This window comes from Haliotis cracherodii, unplaced genomic scaffold, assembly GCF_022045235.1.
Source record: "Haliotis cracherodii isolate W230 unplaced genomic scaffold, xgHalCrac1.p SCAF_16, whole genome shotgun sequence".
NCBI lineage: Eukaryota > Metazoa > Mollusca > Gastropoda > Lepetellida > Haliotidae > Haliotis > Haliotis cracherodii.
The window spans coordinates 16,748,135-16,766,149 of record NW_027266271.1 but is presented as its reverse complement, the minus strand read 5'-3'; the positions used below and the strand labels follow the sequence as shown (position 1 = coordinate 16,766,149).

Genomic DNA, 18,015 nt, shown 5'->3' with positions numbered 1-18,015 from the left:
GGCGGTCCAGACTCGACTTTTTACAGACCGGTGTCATATAGCTGGAATATTGCTGAGTGCGGCGTTAAACAACAAACCAAAAAACAAACAAACAACAAGATGATAAAGGATGACGTTTCAAATCACACCCTTCTGTCCTTTGATTCTTTTGACTGTCGATTGCTTCATGTATCGATTTCTGTTGAAACTCCAGGTCGTGACTGATTTGACAATAACAAGAAAACGAGTTTATTTGGCTTTATGCCGCTTTCAGCTCCAATACAACGCATGTCAAGCACAAGACTGTTCTGTATCTGTGTCTTTGTCTGGTAGAGTTGTATCAGACGCCGCTCGGATTTCTTTTGTAATAGAATCGTGTTTGGCCCAAGGTTGAGTTTCTCCGCTCCCGAAACAAAGAAAGATCAATGCGGCCAGGGAAAACGACCCAAATCCAGTGAAAAACGCGTATTGCCACTCCTGTCGTGTTCCCTGCAGTACAAAAGGGACATGCATTTTGACAAGTCTATGACGGATATAAAACTACGGGCAAAAGAAAGAATACACCCATGTTTGATGGTGGTTAAAAATGAAACAAACAACAAATGGTTATTCCATGGTATTTTTGTTATATGGAAATAATAAGAAACAGGAATAATGACGACCGTTTTCAGGCTCGTAACGTTTTGATAACGTTTGTTTTGTTTGTTTGTTGTTTAACGCCTCTATATGACGGCGGTCTGAAAATAATGGACCAGACAATCAAGTGATTGCACTCTTCCGCCAAAACCATCAGCGTGTAATTATGAATCATCAAATAGGGGGCAGTCGGGTAGCCTAGTGGTTAAACCGTTCGCTGATCACGACGAAGACCCGGGTTCGATTCCCGACATGGGTACAATGTGTGAAGCCAATTTCTGGTGTTCCCCGCCGTGATATTGCTGGAATATTGCTAAAAGCGGCGTAAAACCATACTCACTCACCCTGTTATCAAATAGTGATGACACCAGGTGTTCGCGTGAAGAAGGTCGGGACTACATTTACAATGGGGACATGGTGCTGTCATGTCAAATCAGGAATCAGGGATTCGAACCCATGACAAGAGGATCCTGGGAGCAAAGGCACCTTTTTGAATAGACACAGCTCCCCGCGGCCTCTGGATCATATATATTAAACATGCATGAATTGTTTGTTAAGTTGTCAAACTTACGTTCACGGTCATGGACGCTACGATGTAGGGAGCGATGATCCCAGCACTGCTACTGATGCAGTTCCCCAGTCCACTGAGGGTCCCAGAGAACTGCAGCGCAATGTCGGCATAGTTTACAAGATAGCCTCCAAAAGCGAATCCCACCAGTCCAACAGCTCCACACAGCAAGGCTATAGCAACCGGAAGTGGTAGACAGTTCGCCATAGCTAAAACCAGCATCGACACAGCCGGCAGCATACACCCTTTAGAGGAAAACATGGAGGCAACTTAAGTTATACATCAAACTTTTTCTCTTTCAAGGGAAAACATGTCGTTGTAATGGCGATGTTAAAGAGAATTGGGAAAACTACAACTTGAAGGCTTTTGGGAGTTTTTCCCTCAGTGGATATAGGTGCTTACATCGGTATATTTACCAAAACGTCGCATTGAAAGAACAAAGAGTTGAAATCTATGAATCAATCCTGTTTTCATTGCTGAAGTATTGTAATCAAAGGAATAGTTACTTTTTTTTTACATGTACATGCAATACCTTTCTTGATGGCCGGTGGCCCGTTGCCTCCCTGAGATCGTGAGTTCGAATCCCAGTTCGCCCCTACGATTTTTCTAGGTTTGTCAGCACCATACCCGTGTATGTCGGTTTCACCGAAGTGGTAAACGTCTGAGACATGCGTCACTTTGGGCTTTCCTTCTACATTAACCTGACACGCCGTGATAAAACTGGAATACTGTTAAAAGCTAGCGGCGTTAAACCCAACTCACTCTGGTGGTCGGGGTAGGGGCAACATGTGTCTGTTATTCAGACCGTGGTCGTAACATTACTTCAATACCTCTAATATGGTAATGCACCCCACCCAGTCTATACAGTGATGGTGCGGTTGCTTTCCCACATATCTGCTACATCACTCTGTTCGGGTCACTTTCCTATACGGCAATGGGTTTCTTGGCTGGTTAATTGTTTAACGCCGCACTCAGCAATATTCCAGCTATATGACAGCGGTCTGTAAAAAGACTAGTGATTGACATCATGAACATCGATCCACGCAATTGGGATCGATGACATGCATCAAACAAGACAACGAGTCTGACCACCCGATCCCGTTAGTCACCTTTTACGATAAGCATCGTCGCCTTTTACGGCACGCATGGGTTGCTGAAGACCTATTCTACCCCGGAATCTGAATGGGTCATAGGATCAAGGGATAGCGATGGGAACCTACCTAGCGTATTGAGCAACTTCCTGGTGGCACCAACACTGAAAAGTCTTCTGGACACCAGACAGTCGGACACCCAGCTGGTCAGCATCACGACACCCCAGAACACCAGGTACGGCAGCATGGAGTATATGCCGTTCTGCAACATTATCATCTTGTACAGTTCACGTTCAGTGTGAGTGCAGAGCTTGTATTGTATGTCGCGTGAAGCTGAAAGCGTTCTGATTCGGCGAATACCAATGGTCAAATATTCCAATTTTATTTGCTTTAACTCTTTCCAGGACCGAAACAGTTCAGTCAGCAATGGGTTTGCTGTTATGATGCATTACTTAGAGATATATGCCACACAGAACAATTTGTTTGATCATTTATTACACCTATTTGTCATGTGTGAAATGTTAAATAATCCATTATCGCAGACGAATAACATTACATCAACGAGATGTAGCTCATATGATCTATTTATTGAAACAGGCAGATATATATATGTGTGTATTTTAAGTGAACATAGACTTTCTAGAATTTGTAAAAATGTCCAAATTATCATCAATACTCAGAATGGTGTATCCGGGAATTATAGGAATATATGTATCAATTACTGGGTTGTAAATTCTGTTCCTTTAGTTGTTCTTTACAGACCATATCAGCCGACTGGAGCCTGATTCTGGTAATTTCATAGTATTTCTTCACATTACTCAGTAGCCAAAGGAATCACAATTTGAGTCGCGTCCCCTTGATGTTCCTGGATCCTATATAACCTTGGTTTGACAACACACCACATTTCCATGCCAGCACATCCACATTAAGCTGACATGCCATCATACAACTGAAATACTTTCAAAGCAGCATAAAAATCCTACTCACCCTCTTTGGGTAAAAACAACAACAAAACCAACCCATTGCCTAATGAATCTACGTAAATTAAACATTATCTTTGATACATCTGTGTTTCTAGCATTATTTTCTCAATGTTAACTTTTGTAAACGAAAACGATGTAAGAAAATGTTTGTTGGTGTAAGTATTCTCACCGACTTGATGTCAAACATCATGACCTCCTCCATGTATGTTGGGAGCTGCGTCATCAACATGTATACTCCATAGTTGATAAGTGTGTGCGTCGTGATCAGGGCGATGGTGGCTCGTGACGTCATCATCTCTAGCCACGGTGTCGGGGGTTTCTAAACAAAATATATCTACATACGTTCAAACGCCACCACCTTCTGACCTGTTGAAAGGTACAGGAACGCTTATTCAGCCTTTGGTATATATAAGACAATATGTGACCAGCCATGAGATATGGGACCTTATGGATAAAAATCACATTTCTCATTATATCTTGAAACTACAATGTCTTAGGAACACAATAATTTAACTGTTCGAATCTTTCCATTTTCTGACTAATAAATGTTTATGTAATAATTGCGGTTTGCAGATATAATGTCAGATTACGTGAACACTGACATGTATGTTGAAATGTTTTGAAATACTGTCTCTATTACATTACGAACTAACGGGAGAAAAACAAGATATGTTTGTACAGTCCGCACACAGAGCGATTTATACGGAAGTAAGTGACGTAAAACGTCTTTCTTGATGACGTCATAACACAATTGTATCCAAGTACCCATCAGGTGGGTCACATATATAGAATACTTAACTCGCTCCCGTGTAATACCAATTTTGTGAAACGAGGGAATAGTTCTTGTATTTGACGAGCGAAACTATTCACGAGTTTCATATAATTGGGACCGTCTCCGTGGTCTAGTGGTAGAGCGTCCGCCCGGAGAGTGGAAGGCCCGTGGTTCGATTCCCGACCGCGTCATACCAAAAGATGTTAAAGATGGTACTTGTTGTTACCCTGTCTGGCATTAAGGGGCTAAAACAAGGACTGGTCGGCTCGGAGTCAGTATACTGTGTCTGAGCGGGATATTCATGTTAAACTGCGGCATGGTATCTCAGTGAGCTAGCAGTATAAATCGGCATCAGTCCGGACTAGTACAAGCAGCCACACACACACACACACACACACACGTGCATGCACGTCGCTAAATAAGTGCAATAATCTTGGACGCGACGTGAAACCCCAGTTCACCTCACCTCATAATTGGTATTACACGGGAGCGAGTTTTTAGAATTTCACTGTCGTGTATGAATAGGCAGACACCTACACGACCCGTAACGTAATTCACTTGAGTTTAACAGAATAATACTTCAAACACGTCAAACGCTGACACATATTAATTTACTACCATACAACGTCCCACTGTTTAAATTAGAATTCAGGCGTCCGTTCCACAAAGTTATCGTTGCGCTAAGGTTATCGTAACTCACATACTTTAACAGAAACAACTGTCGTTGCGCTACAATACGATCGCCTTGTGCAACGGGACCTGCACCACAAAGTTTACAATCACGTCGCAATACTCTATGACCGAAACACAACTACGGTATCCGTATCAAGTCCATTGCCATCGAATAACCATTTCTTGTTAGTTTCAATTTTAGCCACCATCAAACATGGGTGTATATTTTCTTTGGCCCTGTAGTTTATGCATGTGTGCGTTACTGATTAATCTTCAAATATATTTAAGGAATTGCTTGGAATTGTTTTGTTTTTTCTTACCCTTATACTTATATTTCGAAGTTTTATGTTAAGTTCGATGTAGTCCCTCTCCTTGTTTGTTATCAAGGGCGTGGCTCGAGGCGTGTCCCTCACCGTCAGACCCCACGCCAGACACCACAGAAAGCCAGCTCCTCCTGTAGGGTCACAAACAGAACGGAATAAGTAGGGCAGTTTATGGCCAATTGGGCTGAACATTATTTCAGCTGAATAATGGTGGGTCAGTTGAATATTTGAAGAAGGCCTGACAATATCAATGGTGATGACTAACAACAGTTGTGTTGAACATATTACCTAGGACATAGTACAAGGACGGCCATCCACCAGCAGGTCCGTATTTACACATGTATCCTCCAAACGGAAAGATGATTGCATTGCCCATCAGTCCTCCTGCAATGATTTGATAAGAAATAATAAACCTGTATCGCATTCCAGCTATATACAGCTGCTCCGAGGCGCTTACAAAAGGTGTTGGAAAATACAGGTGAAAAGTCAATAAGTTTTAAGTTGACGTCGAAAGTAATCATGAAAGTGTACTTGTTTCAGTTCGCTAGGGATATAATTCCCGGGCTTTGGACTGGCAACAGAGAAAGAGTGTTCAGCCAATTGTACTTTGTAGTATGGCATGTGGTCGTTGGTCTTGTTCTGATCTTAATGCCCTTGATAGTTGCTGTATTTGCATCTGTTCTTTGAGGTATCCTGGCAAGCAGTCAACAGCAAGAGGTGAAGAGATCAGAGTCAGGATCTTGAGCTGAATTATACGAGATAGTTCGAGGGGAAATAGTTGGCCGTGTCCATGGGCCTCGTCACACAACGCCATCTGAGCTGTCGAGGACGAGGTCTTTTCTACTATTGTCACTAACACTGACTAGGATAGATAATATCCGAAAAATCTTGACAAAAATAATTATGATTCAGGCTTTTGGAAAAAATGTCTTCCACAGAGGTCAGACTCATAGTTTTAAAATATGATAAATGCTGGTTTTGTGGTTTTAGCTGAAAAAAATCTCAATACAAAATCCTGCTTCTCTACAACTCCCTCAGAATATCAGATGGTCAGCCCTAACCGGAAACGAGAACTAAGATCTGATTTCAATAAAATTTCGTGCCTGCATACTTTGGAGGAAAAATTCAACCAATTAAATAGCGTTGACGTAAACGGCTTTGATGAACCCATAATTACTGACATGCTGCTGACCAAGGATAGTAATGGGGAGTATCAAGGATACGAACCAACTACCAGCGAATCCAAATACAACAGAGACAAAGCTTTGCACAGCGAATGTTGACGCGTTAGGCCACGGGGCTACTCGTGCCCCTAATAAAGGGCGAGGAGTCGCAAAGTAACGTCCCCACAAGGGTATACAGAAGGTATTCTGATTCGGGGTGATTCCGGGTCCGTGGATGTGGATTAGATGTCTGAATTTCCCACAACAGATTCCGCAGGCTTTGATTGTTTGTTTTACCAGAAAGAGAAATGCCCAACATCCGGTTCCACTCTGCAGCTGGTGCCCAGCGGGCCCAGAAGACCGGAAGTGAGGGGTACAACACTGCCTTAAACGAGAAAGTTTCCAACATCGTATACAACATGAAGGCATAAGTATTTCTCATACAACTGTCCGTAATTCGTTAACACATTCGTCCGTGATATCTATATAATAACGTAGGTGATACCTATTCAAATATCATTAAACGAGTTACGGTTGGGGGATGTAATAAGGTTGAGCGTTGTGTTGCGGTTGAGTGTTGTTTTACAGCTGAGGGATGTGTACGGCTGAGAGATGTGATGGGGTTTGTTAACGCTGAGAGGTATGTTACGGATGAGAGGTATGTTATGGCTTGGAGGTATGTAACGGTTGAGAGGTATGTTGCGGTTGTGAGGTATGTTATGGCTGAGAGGTACGTTGTGTTTGAGAGGTATGTTACGGAAGAGAGGTACTCTGCGTTTTAGAGGTACGTTACGGTTGAGAGGTATGTTATGGCTGGGAGGTATGTAACGGTTGAGAGGTACGTTGCGGTTGTGAGGTATGTTATGGATGAGAGGTACGTTGCGGTTGAGAGATATGTTATGGCTGGGAGGTATGTAACGGATGAGGGTACGTTTCGGTTGAGAGGTACGTTGCGGTTGAGAGGTATGTAACGGTTGAGAGGCATGTTACGGCTGGGAGGTATGTTACTACTCAGAGTTATTTTAGAGATGAGACTCATGTTACGACTGAGGCTTATGTTAAAGTTGAGAGGTATGTTACTACTCCGAGTTATTTTAGACCTGAGAGGTGTGTTACGGCTGAGTGGTTTGTTAGGGGTGAGAGAAATGTTACGGCTGAGAGTTGTATTAGGGCTGAGAGTAAAAAGTTACGACTGAAAGCTCTGTGACGGCAGAGAGTTATGCTATTGCTGAGAGGTTTGTTACGTCTTATATTTTTGTTACGACTGAGAGGATTGTAACGGCTGAGAGGTATGTTTCGGCTGAGAGGTATGTTTCGGCTGAGATGTATGTTACGGCTGAGAGGTATGTTACGGCCAAGAGTTGTTACGGCTGAGAGTTGTTACGACTGGGAAGTATGTTACGACTGAGAGGAATGTAACGGCTGAGAGGTATGTTTCGGCTATGAGATTTGTTACATCTGAGAATTGTTACGGCTGACAGGTATGTTATGGCTGAGAGGAAAGTCACGACTGAAAGTTATTTGGGCTGAGAGGTTTGTTACGGCTCAGAGTTTTGCTACGACTGAAAGTTACGTTAGGGCTGAGAGTTATGTTACGACTGAGTGTCATTTTAGGGCTGCGAGTTATTTAAGGATTGAGAGTTATTTAAGGGCGGAGAGTTACGTTAGGACTGAGTGTTATGTTTCGACTGAGAGTTATTTTAGGGCTGAGAGGTTTGTTAGGGCTGAGAGGTGTGTTACGGCACATTTGTGCGGCAGAGCACTAGTTATCACCCCCTGTGAAATGGACATTGAGGACTGAGCTCTGTCATTGTCCTACATCATCAAGGAGTATGTTATTGAGTATATAGGTTACACCCGTCCTAGCTCCACAATCATGCTGTGAAACGGGGCTCTGGTGATGACATATCGACTATGCCACGTTAAACTGATTTAGGTAGCTACATCTTACATGTTTTCAATCACGTCTTTCCTGTAAAGTGCGGATGTGGTCAAAACTTATTTTTTTGTAAGTGATCTCTTAAAGGTATCGTATGTCGGTTAGAATACTGAAAAATAAAAAAGTGCGTTGATTCATTTCCCATATTGAACAATTTATTTCATGTTTTGTAATTTCAGAAAAATGATAACAAAGCAGGGTAGAGCATTTGATTCTTAATTTGTGAAAGAACACCACTTGACCCCGATTAATCTGATAGACAACACATGGGGTGTATACCGAATCATGTCAGAATGCGATGAAAATTAGTACAAAGTCAAGCATTTCCATTTAACGGGTAATTATCGAGATTCAGCAAAAAAGCTTAAGTAGGAATTTTTTTTAGGTAGGTACTCACAATAGACACTCCCGTCATGCAACGAACAGCTAGCAGAACATATGGATGCGCATGAGCAGCCATAGGTGTACAGATGCTTGTTACTGATGCGGCAAGGAGGGAGATGAGGATGACCCTGTGTGCCCCGAATCTCTCCGACAACCACCCTGAGGGGAACTGAAGGGCCATGTACCCCCAAAACACCGCGCCCAGGAGCAGACCTTGAACTTGCTTGCTCCACTCAAAACTACCTGTCTTGAAGATGATTGGATGATTGGTGAGGAATGTGGTTTTACGTCTCTAGCAATATTCAAGCATTTTAAAAGGGTGGATGGACACTAAAAATGTGCATCACCATTGGGCTGCACCATTGTTGGGAACAGAACCCGGACCTTCGGAGTGACAAGCAAACGCTTAAACCACTAGGCCACCCAATCATCTTTCATGGATGATGACGAATGTATATTTAGAGGCTCTGGACATTTGCAGTACAAGGTTGATTCAAGCGTCTCAGATATTTCTATGATCAAGAATTAGAGTGTCCAGTAGTTATGGATTCAACCAATTACACGGTTAAGTCTCAAGGCAATAATGGTACTCGATATTGGCACCAGACTGTTAAACATACAAGTAGTGCCTTTTAACTCTAGATGTCCTTAAGGAACTCCCGATTTACTACTTTCAGCATTGATGACTTGTGTATGTTGAATTATGTCCCTACAGGTATATGTGTAGTCGTAGTCAACATTAATCGTCCCGATGTCGAGTTTTCAAACTAACGAGATCCGGACTAAGGGATCAAGCCGTTTTTGATTTGTCAGCTTGAATAACCACTTTCTTGTTAACTATTTTGTCAAAGGAATATATCAATAATTGCATTTACATGCATGCAAAAAGAAACAGTACATGCATATACAAACCGAAATATCAGAGCTCTTTGACCTTTCTTGAGAATAACATTTGTCCTCCATGATGGGCGCTGTGGTGTTGATTGTCATTAGTCGTCCCTGTTTCATTCCAACCTGATCTATTGATGAATTGATGTCATAGGACGATGTCGTGATGTTGATGTGGGGGTCATGGTTTACCATGCACACGATGGTGATGCTGAGGCTGCTGCGAAAGCTGTCGTGGAGTACAAAGGCTATGAACCACATGCCTGCCACAACATAGCGCCATGGGATGCAGCAAGTCACTGAAACAATGTACATACTGAACAATAGCAACGCGTCACTGAAACAAGGGACATACTGAACAATAGCAACACGTCACTGAAACAAGGTCATGCTGAACAATAGCAACACGTCACTGAAACAATGGACGTACTGAACAATAGCAACACGCCTCTAAAACAATGGACATACTGAACAATAGCAACGCGTCTCTAAAACAATGGACATGCTGAACAATAGCAACACGTCACTGAAACAATGGACGTACTGAACAATAGCAACACGTCACTGAAACAATGGACGTACTGAACAATAGCAACACGCCTCTAAAACAATGGATATACTGAACAATAGCAACACGCCTCTAAAACAATGGACATGCTGAACAATAGCAACGCGTCACTGAAACAAGGGACATGCTGAACAATAGCAACACGTCACTGAAACAAGGGACATGCTGAACAATAGCAACGCGTCACTGAAACAAGGGACATGCTGAACAATAGCAACACGTCTCTGAAACAAGGGACATACTGAAAAATAGCAACACGCCTCTAAAACAATGGACATGCTGAACAATAGCAACACGTCACTGAAACAAGGGACATGCTGAACAATAGCAACACGTCACTGAAACAAGGGACATACTGAACAATAGCAACACGTCACTGAAACAAGGTCATGCTGAACAATAGCAACACGTCACTGAAACAATGGACGTACTGAACAATAGCAACACGCCTCTAAAACAATGGATATACTGAACAATAGCAACACGCCTCTAAAACAATGGACATGCTGAACAATAGCAACACGTCACTGAAACAAGGGACATGCTGAACAATAGCAACACGTCACTGAAACAAGGGACATACTGAACAATAGCAACACGTCACTGAAACAAGGGACATGCTGAACAATAGCAACACGTCTCTATAACAATGGATATACTGAACAATAGCAACGCGTCACTGAAACAAGGGACATACTGAACAATAGCAACACGTCACTGAAACAAGGGACATGCTGAACAATAGCAACGCGTCACTGAAACAAGGGACATGCTGAACAATAGCAACACGTCTCTGAAACAAGGGACATACTGAAAAATAGCAACACGCCTCTAAAACAATGGACATGCTGAACAATAGCAACACGTCACTGAAACAAGGGACATGCTGAACAATAGCAACACGTCACTGAAACAAGGGACATACTGAACAATAGCAACACGTCACTGAAACAAGGTCATGCTGAACAATAGCAACACGTCACTGAAACAATGGACGTACTGAACAATAGCAACACGCCTCTAAAACAATGGATATACTGAACAATAGCAACACGCCTCTAAAACAATGGACATGCTGAACAATAGCAACACGTCACTGAAACAAGGGACATGCTGAACAATAGCAACACGTCACTGAAACAAGGGACATACTGAACAATAGCAACACGTCACTGAAACAAGGGACATGCTGAACAATAGCAACACGTCTCTATAACAATGGATATACTGAACAATAGCAACGCGTCACTGAAACAAGGGACATACTGAACAATAGCAACACGTCACTGAAACAAGGGACATGCTGAACAATAGCAACACATAACTGAAACAATGGACGTACTGAACAATAGCAACACGTCACTGAAACAATGGACGTACTGAACAATAGCAACACGTCTCTAAAACAATGGACGTACTGAACAATAGCAACACGCCTCTATAACAATGGATATACTGAACAATAGCAACACGTCTCTAAAACAATGGATATACTGAAAAATAGCAACACGTCTCTAAAACAATAGACATACTGAACAATAGCAACACGTCTCTAAAACAATGGACGTACTGAACAATAGCAACACGCCTCTAAAACAATGGATATACTGAACAATAGCAACACGTCTCTAAAACAATAGACATGCTGAACAATAGCAACACGTCTCTAAAACAATAGACATACTGAACAATAGCAACACGTCACTGAAACAATGGACACACTGAACAATAGCAACACGTCACTGAAACAATGGACGTACTGAACAAAAGCAACACCTCTCTAAAACAATGGACATACTAAACCATAGCAACCCGTCTCTAAAACAATGGATATACTGAACAATATATAGCAACACGTCACTGAAACAATTGACGTACTGAACAATAGCAACACGTCACTGAAACAATGGATATACTGAACAATAGCAACACGTCACTGAAACAATGGACGTACTGATCAAAAGCAACATCTCTAAAAACAATGGACATACTAAAAAATAGCAACACGTCTCTAAACAATGGAATGACTTTCAAAACCTTAGCGTTGTGACATCTGCTGCAGTTCACGGTGTCATATAGCATGAACACAAAGTCAATATATTATGAAGGTGGGGTAATATTAACGTTCCGTTGAAGACTGTTTCACTTATGTGGCCATGTGTGTGTTTGTGTGGGCGCGTTTGTGTGTGTGTGTTTGTCAGTGTGTTTGTGTTTGTAGATACTGGCGATTGCAGCTGTACGTGTTGTAGCTGTGTGTGTTTGTAGCTGTGTTTTTGTAGCTGTGCGTGTTTGTAGCTGTGTCTTTGTGTTTGCAGCTGTGCGTGTTGTAGCTGTGCGTGTTTGTAGCTGTGTGTGTTTGTAGCTGTGTGTTTGCAGCTGTGTGTTTGTAGCTGTGCGTGTTTGTAGCTGTGCGTGTTGTAGCTGTGCGTGTTTGTAGCTGTGTGTGTTTGTAGCTGTGTGTTTGTAGCTGTGTGTTTGCAGCTGTGCGTGTTTGTAGCTGTGCGTGTTGTAGCTGTGCGTGTTTGTAGCTGTGTGTGTTTGTAGCTGTGTGTTTGTAGCTGTGTGTGTTTGTAGCTGTGTGTTTGCAGCTGTGCGTGTTGTAGCTGTGCGTGTTTGTAGCTGTGTGTGTTTGTAGCTGTGTGTTTGTAGCTGTGTGTGTTTGTAGCTGCGTGTGTTTGTAGCTGTGTGTTTGCAGCTGTGCGTGTTGTAGCTGTGCGTGTTTGTAGCTGTGTGTGTTTGTAGCTGTGTGTTTGTAGCTGTGTGTTTGCAGCTGTGCGTGTTTGTAGCTGTGCGTGTTGTAGCTGTGCGTGTTTGTAGCTGTGTGTGTTTGTAGCTGTGTGTTTGTAGCTGTGTGTATTTGTAGCTGCGTGTGTTTGTAGCTGTGTGTGTTTGCAGCTGTGCGTGTTGTAGCTGTGCGTGTTGTAGCTGTGCGTGTTTGTAGCTGTGTGTGTTTGTAGCTGTGCGTGTTGTAGCTGTGCGTGTTTGTAGCTGCGTGTGTTTGTAGCTGTGTGTGTTTGCAGCTGTGCGTGTTGTAGCTGTGCGTGTTTGTAGCTGTGTGTGTTTGTAGCTGTGTGTTTGTAGCTGTGTGTGTTTGCAGCTGTGTGTGTTTGTAGCTGTGTGTTTGTAGCTGTGTGTTTTTGTAGCTGTACGTGTTTGTAGCTGTGTCTTTGTGTTTGCAGCTGTGCGTGTTGTAGCTGTGTGTGTTTGTAGCTGTGTGTGTTTGTAGCTGTGTGTTTGCAGCTGTGTGTGTTTGCAGCTGTGTGTGTTTGTAGCTGTGTCTTTGTGTTTGTAGCTGTGTGTGTTTGTAGCTGTGTGTTTGTAGCTGTGTGTGTTTGTAGCTGCGTGTGTTTGTAGCTGTGTGTTTGTAGCTGTGTCTTTGTGTTTGTAGCTGTGTGTGTTTGCAGCTGTGTGTTTGTAGCTGTGTGTGTTTGTAGCTGTGTGTGTTTGTAGCTGTGTTAGTTTGTAGTTGTGTGTTTGTAGCTGCGTGTGTTTGTAGCTGCGTGTGTTTGTAGCTGTGTTAGTTTGTAGCTGTGTGTTTGTAACTGCGTGTGTTTGTAGCTGCGTGTGTTTGTAGCTGTGTGTTTGTAGCTGCGTGTGTTTGTAGCTGTGTGTGTTTGTAGCTGTGTTAGTTTGTAGCTGTGTGTTTGTAGCTGTGTGTTTGCAGCTGTGCGTGTTGTAGCTGTGCGTGTTTGTAGCTGTGTTAGTTTGTAGTTGTGTGTTTGTAGCTGTGTGTTTGCAGCTGTGCGTGTTTGCAGCTGTGCGTGTTTATAGCTGTGTTTGTTTGTAGTTGTGTGTTTGTAGCTGTGAGTGTGTAGCTCTTTTGGTGTTTGTGTGTGTAGCTGTGTGTATGTGTCTGTTTGTTTGAGTGTGTGTGTGTTTGTATGTGTCTGTCTCTGTGAGTAGGTGTGTGTGTAGCTGTGTGTGTCTGTTTGTGTGTGTCGATGTGTATGTGTTTGTGTATGTCTGTTTGTGTGCGTCTGTGTGTGAGTGTTTGTATGCGTGTGTGAGTATGCGTCTGTATGTGTAGCTGTGTGTGCGTGTCTGTGTGTGTCTCTATGTGAGTGTGTGCGTGTGGCTGTGTGTGTATGTGTGGTTGTTTGTGTTTGTTTGAGTGTACAAGATACCAGGCCGCAGTTCAACATGGATACCCTCCTCAGACACTCAGACACTCAGACACTCAGACCCTCAGACCTACAGACACTCAGACACTCAGACACACAGACACTCAGACACTCAGACACACAGACACTCAGACACTCAGACACACAGACCTCACTCCAAGCCGATCAGTCTCAAATTATTTTATCCCCTTTATGCTACGAATTCTATAACAAATTCATTTGACATGTATGCATAAAACCACGTTTAATTATTTTTTACAAACAAAATGAAAACTTATCTTACATCCGACACAAGGCTCCGAGCGGTCTGGGCTAATCATATTTACCATATACAATACCATTCGCAAATGTATGTAGGTAAAGAGGAGTTACATTAATAAGACGAAATTCAAATTATTAATCAATACAAAGAAAGTTTATTAAATTTAGTAACGCTAAAATGAAAGCACAGTTTGTGAGAACTTTGAACTTGAACCACGCGATGAACTACATATGCCTCTGTTATAAGTCCAACGCATTCTATTTTCTATTTCCTTGGTTCCCTAAATAACACACGATGGCCTTATTCGTTGATGAGGTATAGAGAACACTCGGTTTGTGTTTAATACTGCGATGATGGAACTGATACTAAGCCAGGTGTTGAGTATTTTCAGGAACCATGGTACTATTATGTACAAAGCATGTAAAAATACTATAACAATTATGCTCTTTTGTGTGTGTGTGTGTGTGTGTGTGTGTGTGTGTGTGTGTGTGTGTGTGTGTGTGTGTGTTATGTTTGTGTTGTGTTGCAAGTATTGTGTGTGTGTGCATGTGTATGTGTGTGTTATGTGTTTATTGTATGTGAGCGTTGTGGTGAGTGCGTGTTATGTGAATGTATGTTTGTGTTGTGTGTATGTATTGTGTGTGTTTGTGCGTTGCATGTGCGTTATATGTGTGTGTATGTGCGTTGCGTGTGCGTTCTGTGCGCGTGCGCGTGCGTGTGTGGTGTGTGTGTGCGTTCTCTGTGTGTGTGTGTGTGCGCATGCGCGTGTGCGTGCGTGCGTGCGTGCGTGCGTGCGTGCGTGCGTGTGTGTGTGTGTGTGTGTGTGTGTGTGTGTGTGTGTGTGTGTGTGTGTGTGTGTGTGTGTGTGTGTGTGTGTGTGTGTGTGTGTGTTTTCATTGCACATGATGTATGTATACCCCGGCACACAGCCTCGCACAGATATACTCATACATAACAAAACTCTACATACATGTAATTGCTTCAAGCACGAAACCAAATTGCCAATTACCGTGAGTTTAAATCCAATATAAAACACAAATGAAACATAGATTTAGTAATATGTCGAACCCGTTTATCTTCCTATATAGCCACAAAAAATATACATTATCATATATATTATGTCAGGCGGTTAATGGAAGACATCGGGCTTCTGCAAATGATAATGCCCTAAAATATAACGTTACCCTTATATCATCATTATTTATTTCATGCCATTAGTAGACATGAGTACACATTCGATATATATGTAGATTGCAGCGTTAAGTTCCAAATTCTATTCAGCATGGTTAAATCTGCAGGTGACAGCTCTACATTGAAAACGCGGTCGGTTGAGGGCCTAATCAAATACTCTCGGGGATTCCTTGTTACCATTGGTCCCCGACAACCAATCGAAAGAGGCGATTAATGGATTGTTGGTCAGGCTCGGTGACTTGGTTGATTGCATGTCCTCATGCCGCCACTGCGTGGATCGTTGGTCATAATATTAATTATTAGTTTGAGTTTCAGACTCGATTAACAGACTAGCGTCATATTGCTGGAATATTGTTCAGTGCAGATTGATGTAAAGTAAATATCATATTAGTCTCCATTGGTGCTTCTCGTACATTCATAAAAAAATTGATGGAACGACGCAGATTGCTCTCAACCATTTTGTCAACCAAAATAGACAAATGCAAATAGAAACAAAACCTCACCACATATTGCATTCGTCACCACTCGTCAATTTCCGTAACCTGCTATTCGGCTTGTCCCGGAATAACACGAGTTGGTCACGAATGGAGAGGCGCACGAGTCGCTATTCGGCTGGTCCCGGAATAACAGATATGCAGATATTGAATTATAACAATTTAATGTTCAGTTGGATATAACCATCAAAGTGAGCTATCTCAACTGGCGATAATATTCTGTTTATAATAATTTGATAAAAAAAGCGACAAAACCCTTTTCAAAATCTTAGATCTCTGCCAAATCAGAGGACATTGTACCATTCCGAGTACAATATTAATAAGCACATGTTTATAGATATATGTCCTATACAGATAGCGATGTACACACAGAAAGTATGAATCCATCGGCGTCTCTGACCATTACATTCGGAGGGTATATTGCGTGGCCCGTTGTGTCCCGGTCGTCTGAGGCGCCGCAATTAGCTGTTCTCACTTGCGTCGCCTGGACACCCAGAAATATATATGAGTGTTAGTTCGAATCCCGGTTCTCCCCGATTATGTTTCTAGGTTTGTCAACACCATACCCTTGCTCATGGGTTTCACCAAAGTGGTGGGGGCACGGGTGGCCCAGTCGTCTAAGGCGCCGCAATTCGCTGTGCAGAGTTGCGTCCCTTGGGCACGCCAGAAACCTATGATTGTGGGTTCGAATCCCGGTTCGCCCCAATTATGTTTCTAGGTTTGTCAGCACCATACCCGTGCTCGTGGGTTTCACCGAAGTGGTAAACGTCTGAGACCTGCATCACTTCGGGCTTTCCTCCCACATTAAGCTGACACGCCGTGATATGACTGGAATACTGTTAAAAGCAGCGTTAAACCCAACTCACTCACTCACTCACTCACCAAAGTGGTACACATTTGAGGCCTGCATCACTTCGGGCTTTCTTTCCAGGCGCCATGGCAAGCTGTGAAATAACTGGAGTACTGTTGAAAGCGGCGTTAAACTTGCTGATGAATGTTTGACAAAGTGTCGCATTACAACAGGCGGCTGGTACATGCCAGGTCATCTGTTTGATTGACAGAGTATGTAATAGTAGGTCATGAGGTACAGAAGCAATAGAAACAGCACAAACAACACTGAAACAACACAAACAACACTGAAACAACACAAGGCAAACCACCACACACTGACGGCTCTGATCGACATGATAGATCGCTTTCGTTCAACCACGGACCTATGTAACAAGTCCGTTGTTCTATCAAATGAACCGCGGCGGATTGCGCTTCAAAGGACCGACACTCACATATATGTTGTAGGGACGATATGCCTTATAGTATGTCATGATGACATATCATTTAACACAGCAAACACAACCCATACTGACGAGCGTGATCGCCATGCTGGATCGATTCCATTCTGCCATCTGACTATCACTCAAAGCTTCTTTAATCATACATCATCTAGAAATGTATGAGGCTGGCACATGTTCATGTATACAGGTATGTATGTATGAAACAGGGCAGTGAAACGGTGTCTACTTACATTTCATGGCCTGGCTATGCTTACCCGGCCTGGTCGCAAATGAATGTCACATCTCGCGTCGGGAACTCCGAGAACGAGAACAAAGAGCGAGATTAGGTCAACAGTGTTCCGCATTCGTGGCTTAATATTAATAGCACACCGCTGATAAGGCTAACGAATGGCAACTCTTGTTTGTTGTAAAATATTCGTATTTCGAGGACATGAGTCGGGTAGTAGGGTAAATTTAATTATTAATATCTTCCTTTGTATTTGGGCTGTTTCCCCCGCGCGTGCAGCTGGTGACCTTTCACCTGAGTTGAATAAGGTACAATAAGGGTAATAATAGTAACGACAAAACCCTTTCCATAATCAAAGGAATAAGGAAACAATTAATAAGGAAGGGGAAGGGTTTCATTCACAATCTGACTGAAAGAAAGCCGCGAAGGTGTATTTTGCAGATTTCTTAATGGAGCGTGTATG

General features: G+C 42.7%; 1 protein-coding gene across 1 annotated transcript; it reads right to left on the bottom strand.

The window, feature by feature from the left end:
- Window positions 1–212: 212 nt before the first annotated feature.
- LOC139463427 (uncharacterized transporter slc-17.2-like) lies at window positions 213–17,624 on the bottom strand. Its single transcript, XM_071244687.1, has 10 exons — window positions 17,557–17,624; window positions 9,423–9,697; window positions 8,524–8,757; window positions 6,485–6,572; window positions 5,313–5,408; window positions 5,022–5,155; window positions 3,427–3,576; window positions 2,404–2,536; window positions 1,187–1,428; window positions 213–468 (listed from the first exon to the last, which is right to left on the bottom strand). The coding sequence occupies exons 1-10, from the start codon at window positions 17,561–17,563 to the stop codon at window positions 271–273; spliced, it is 1,557 nt and encodes a 518-aa protein (XP_071100788.1). The 5' UTR covers window positions 17,564–17,624; the 3' UTR covers window positions 213–270.
- Between the last annotated feature and the right edge of the window lie 391 nt (window positions 17,625–18,015).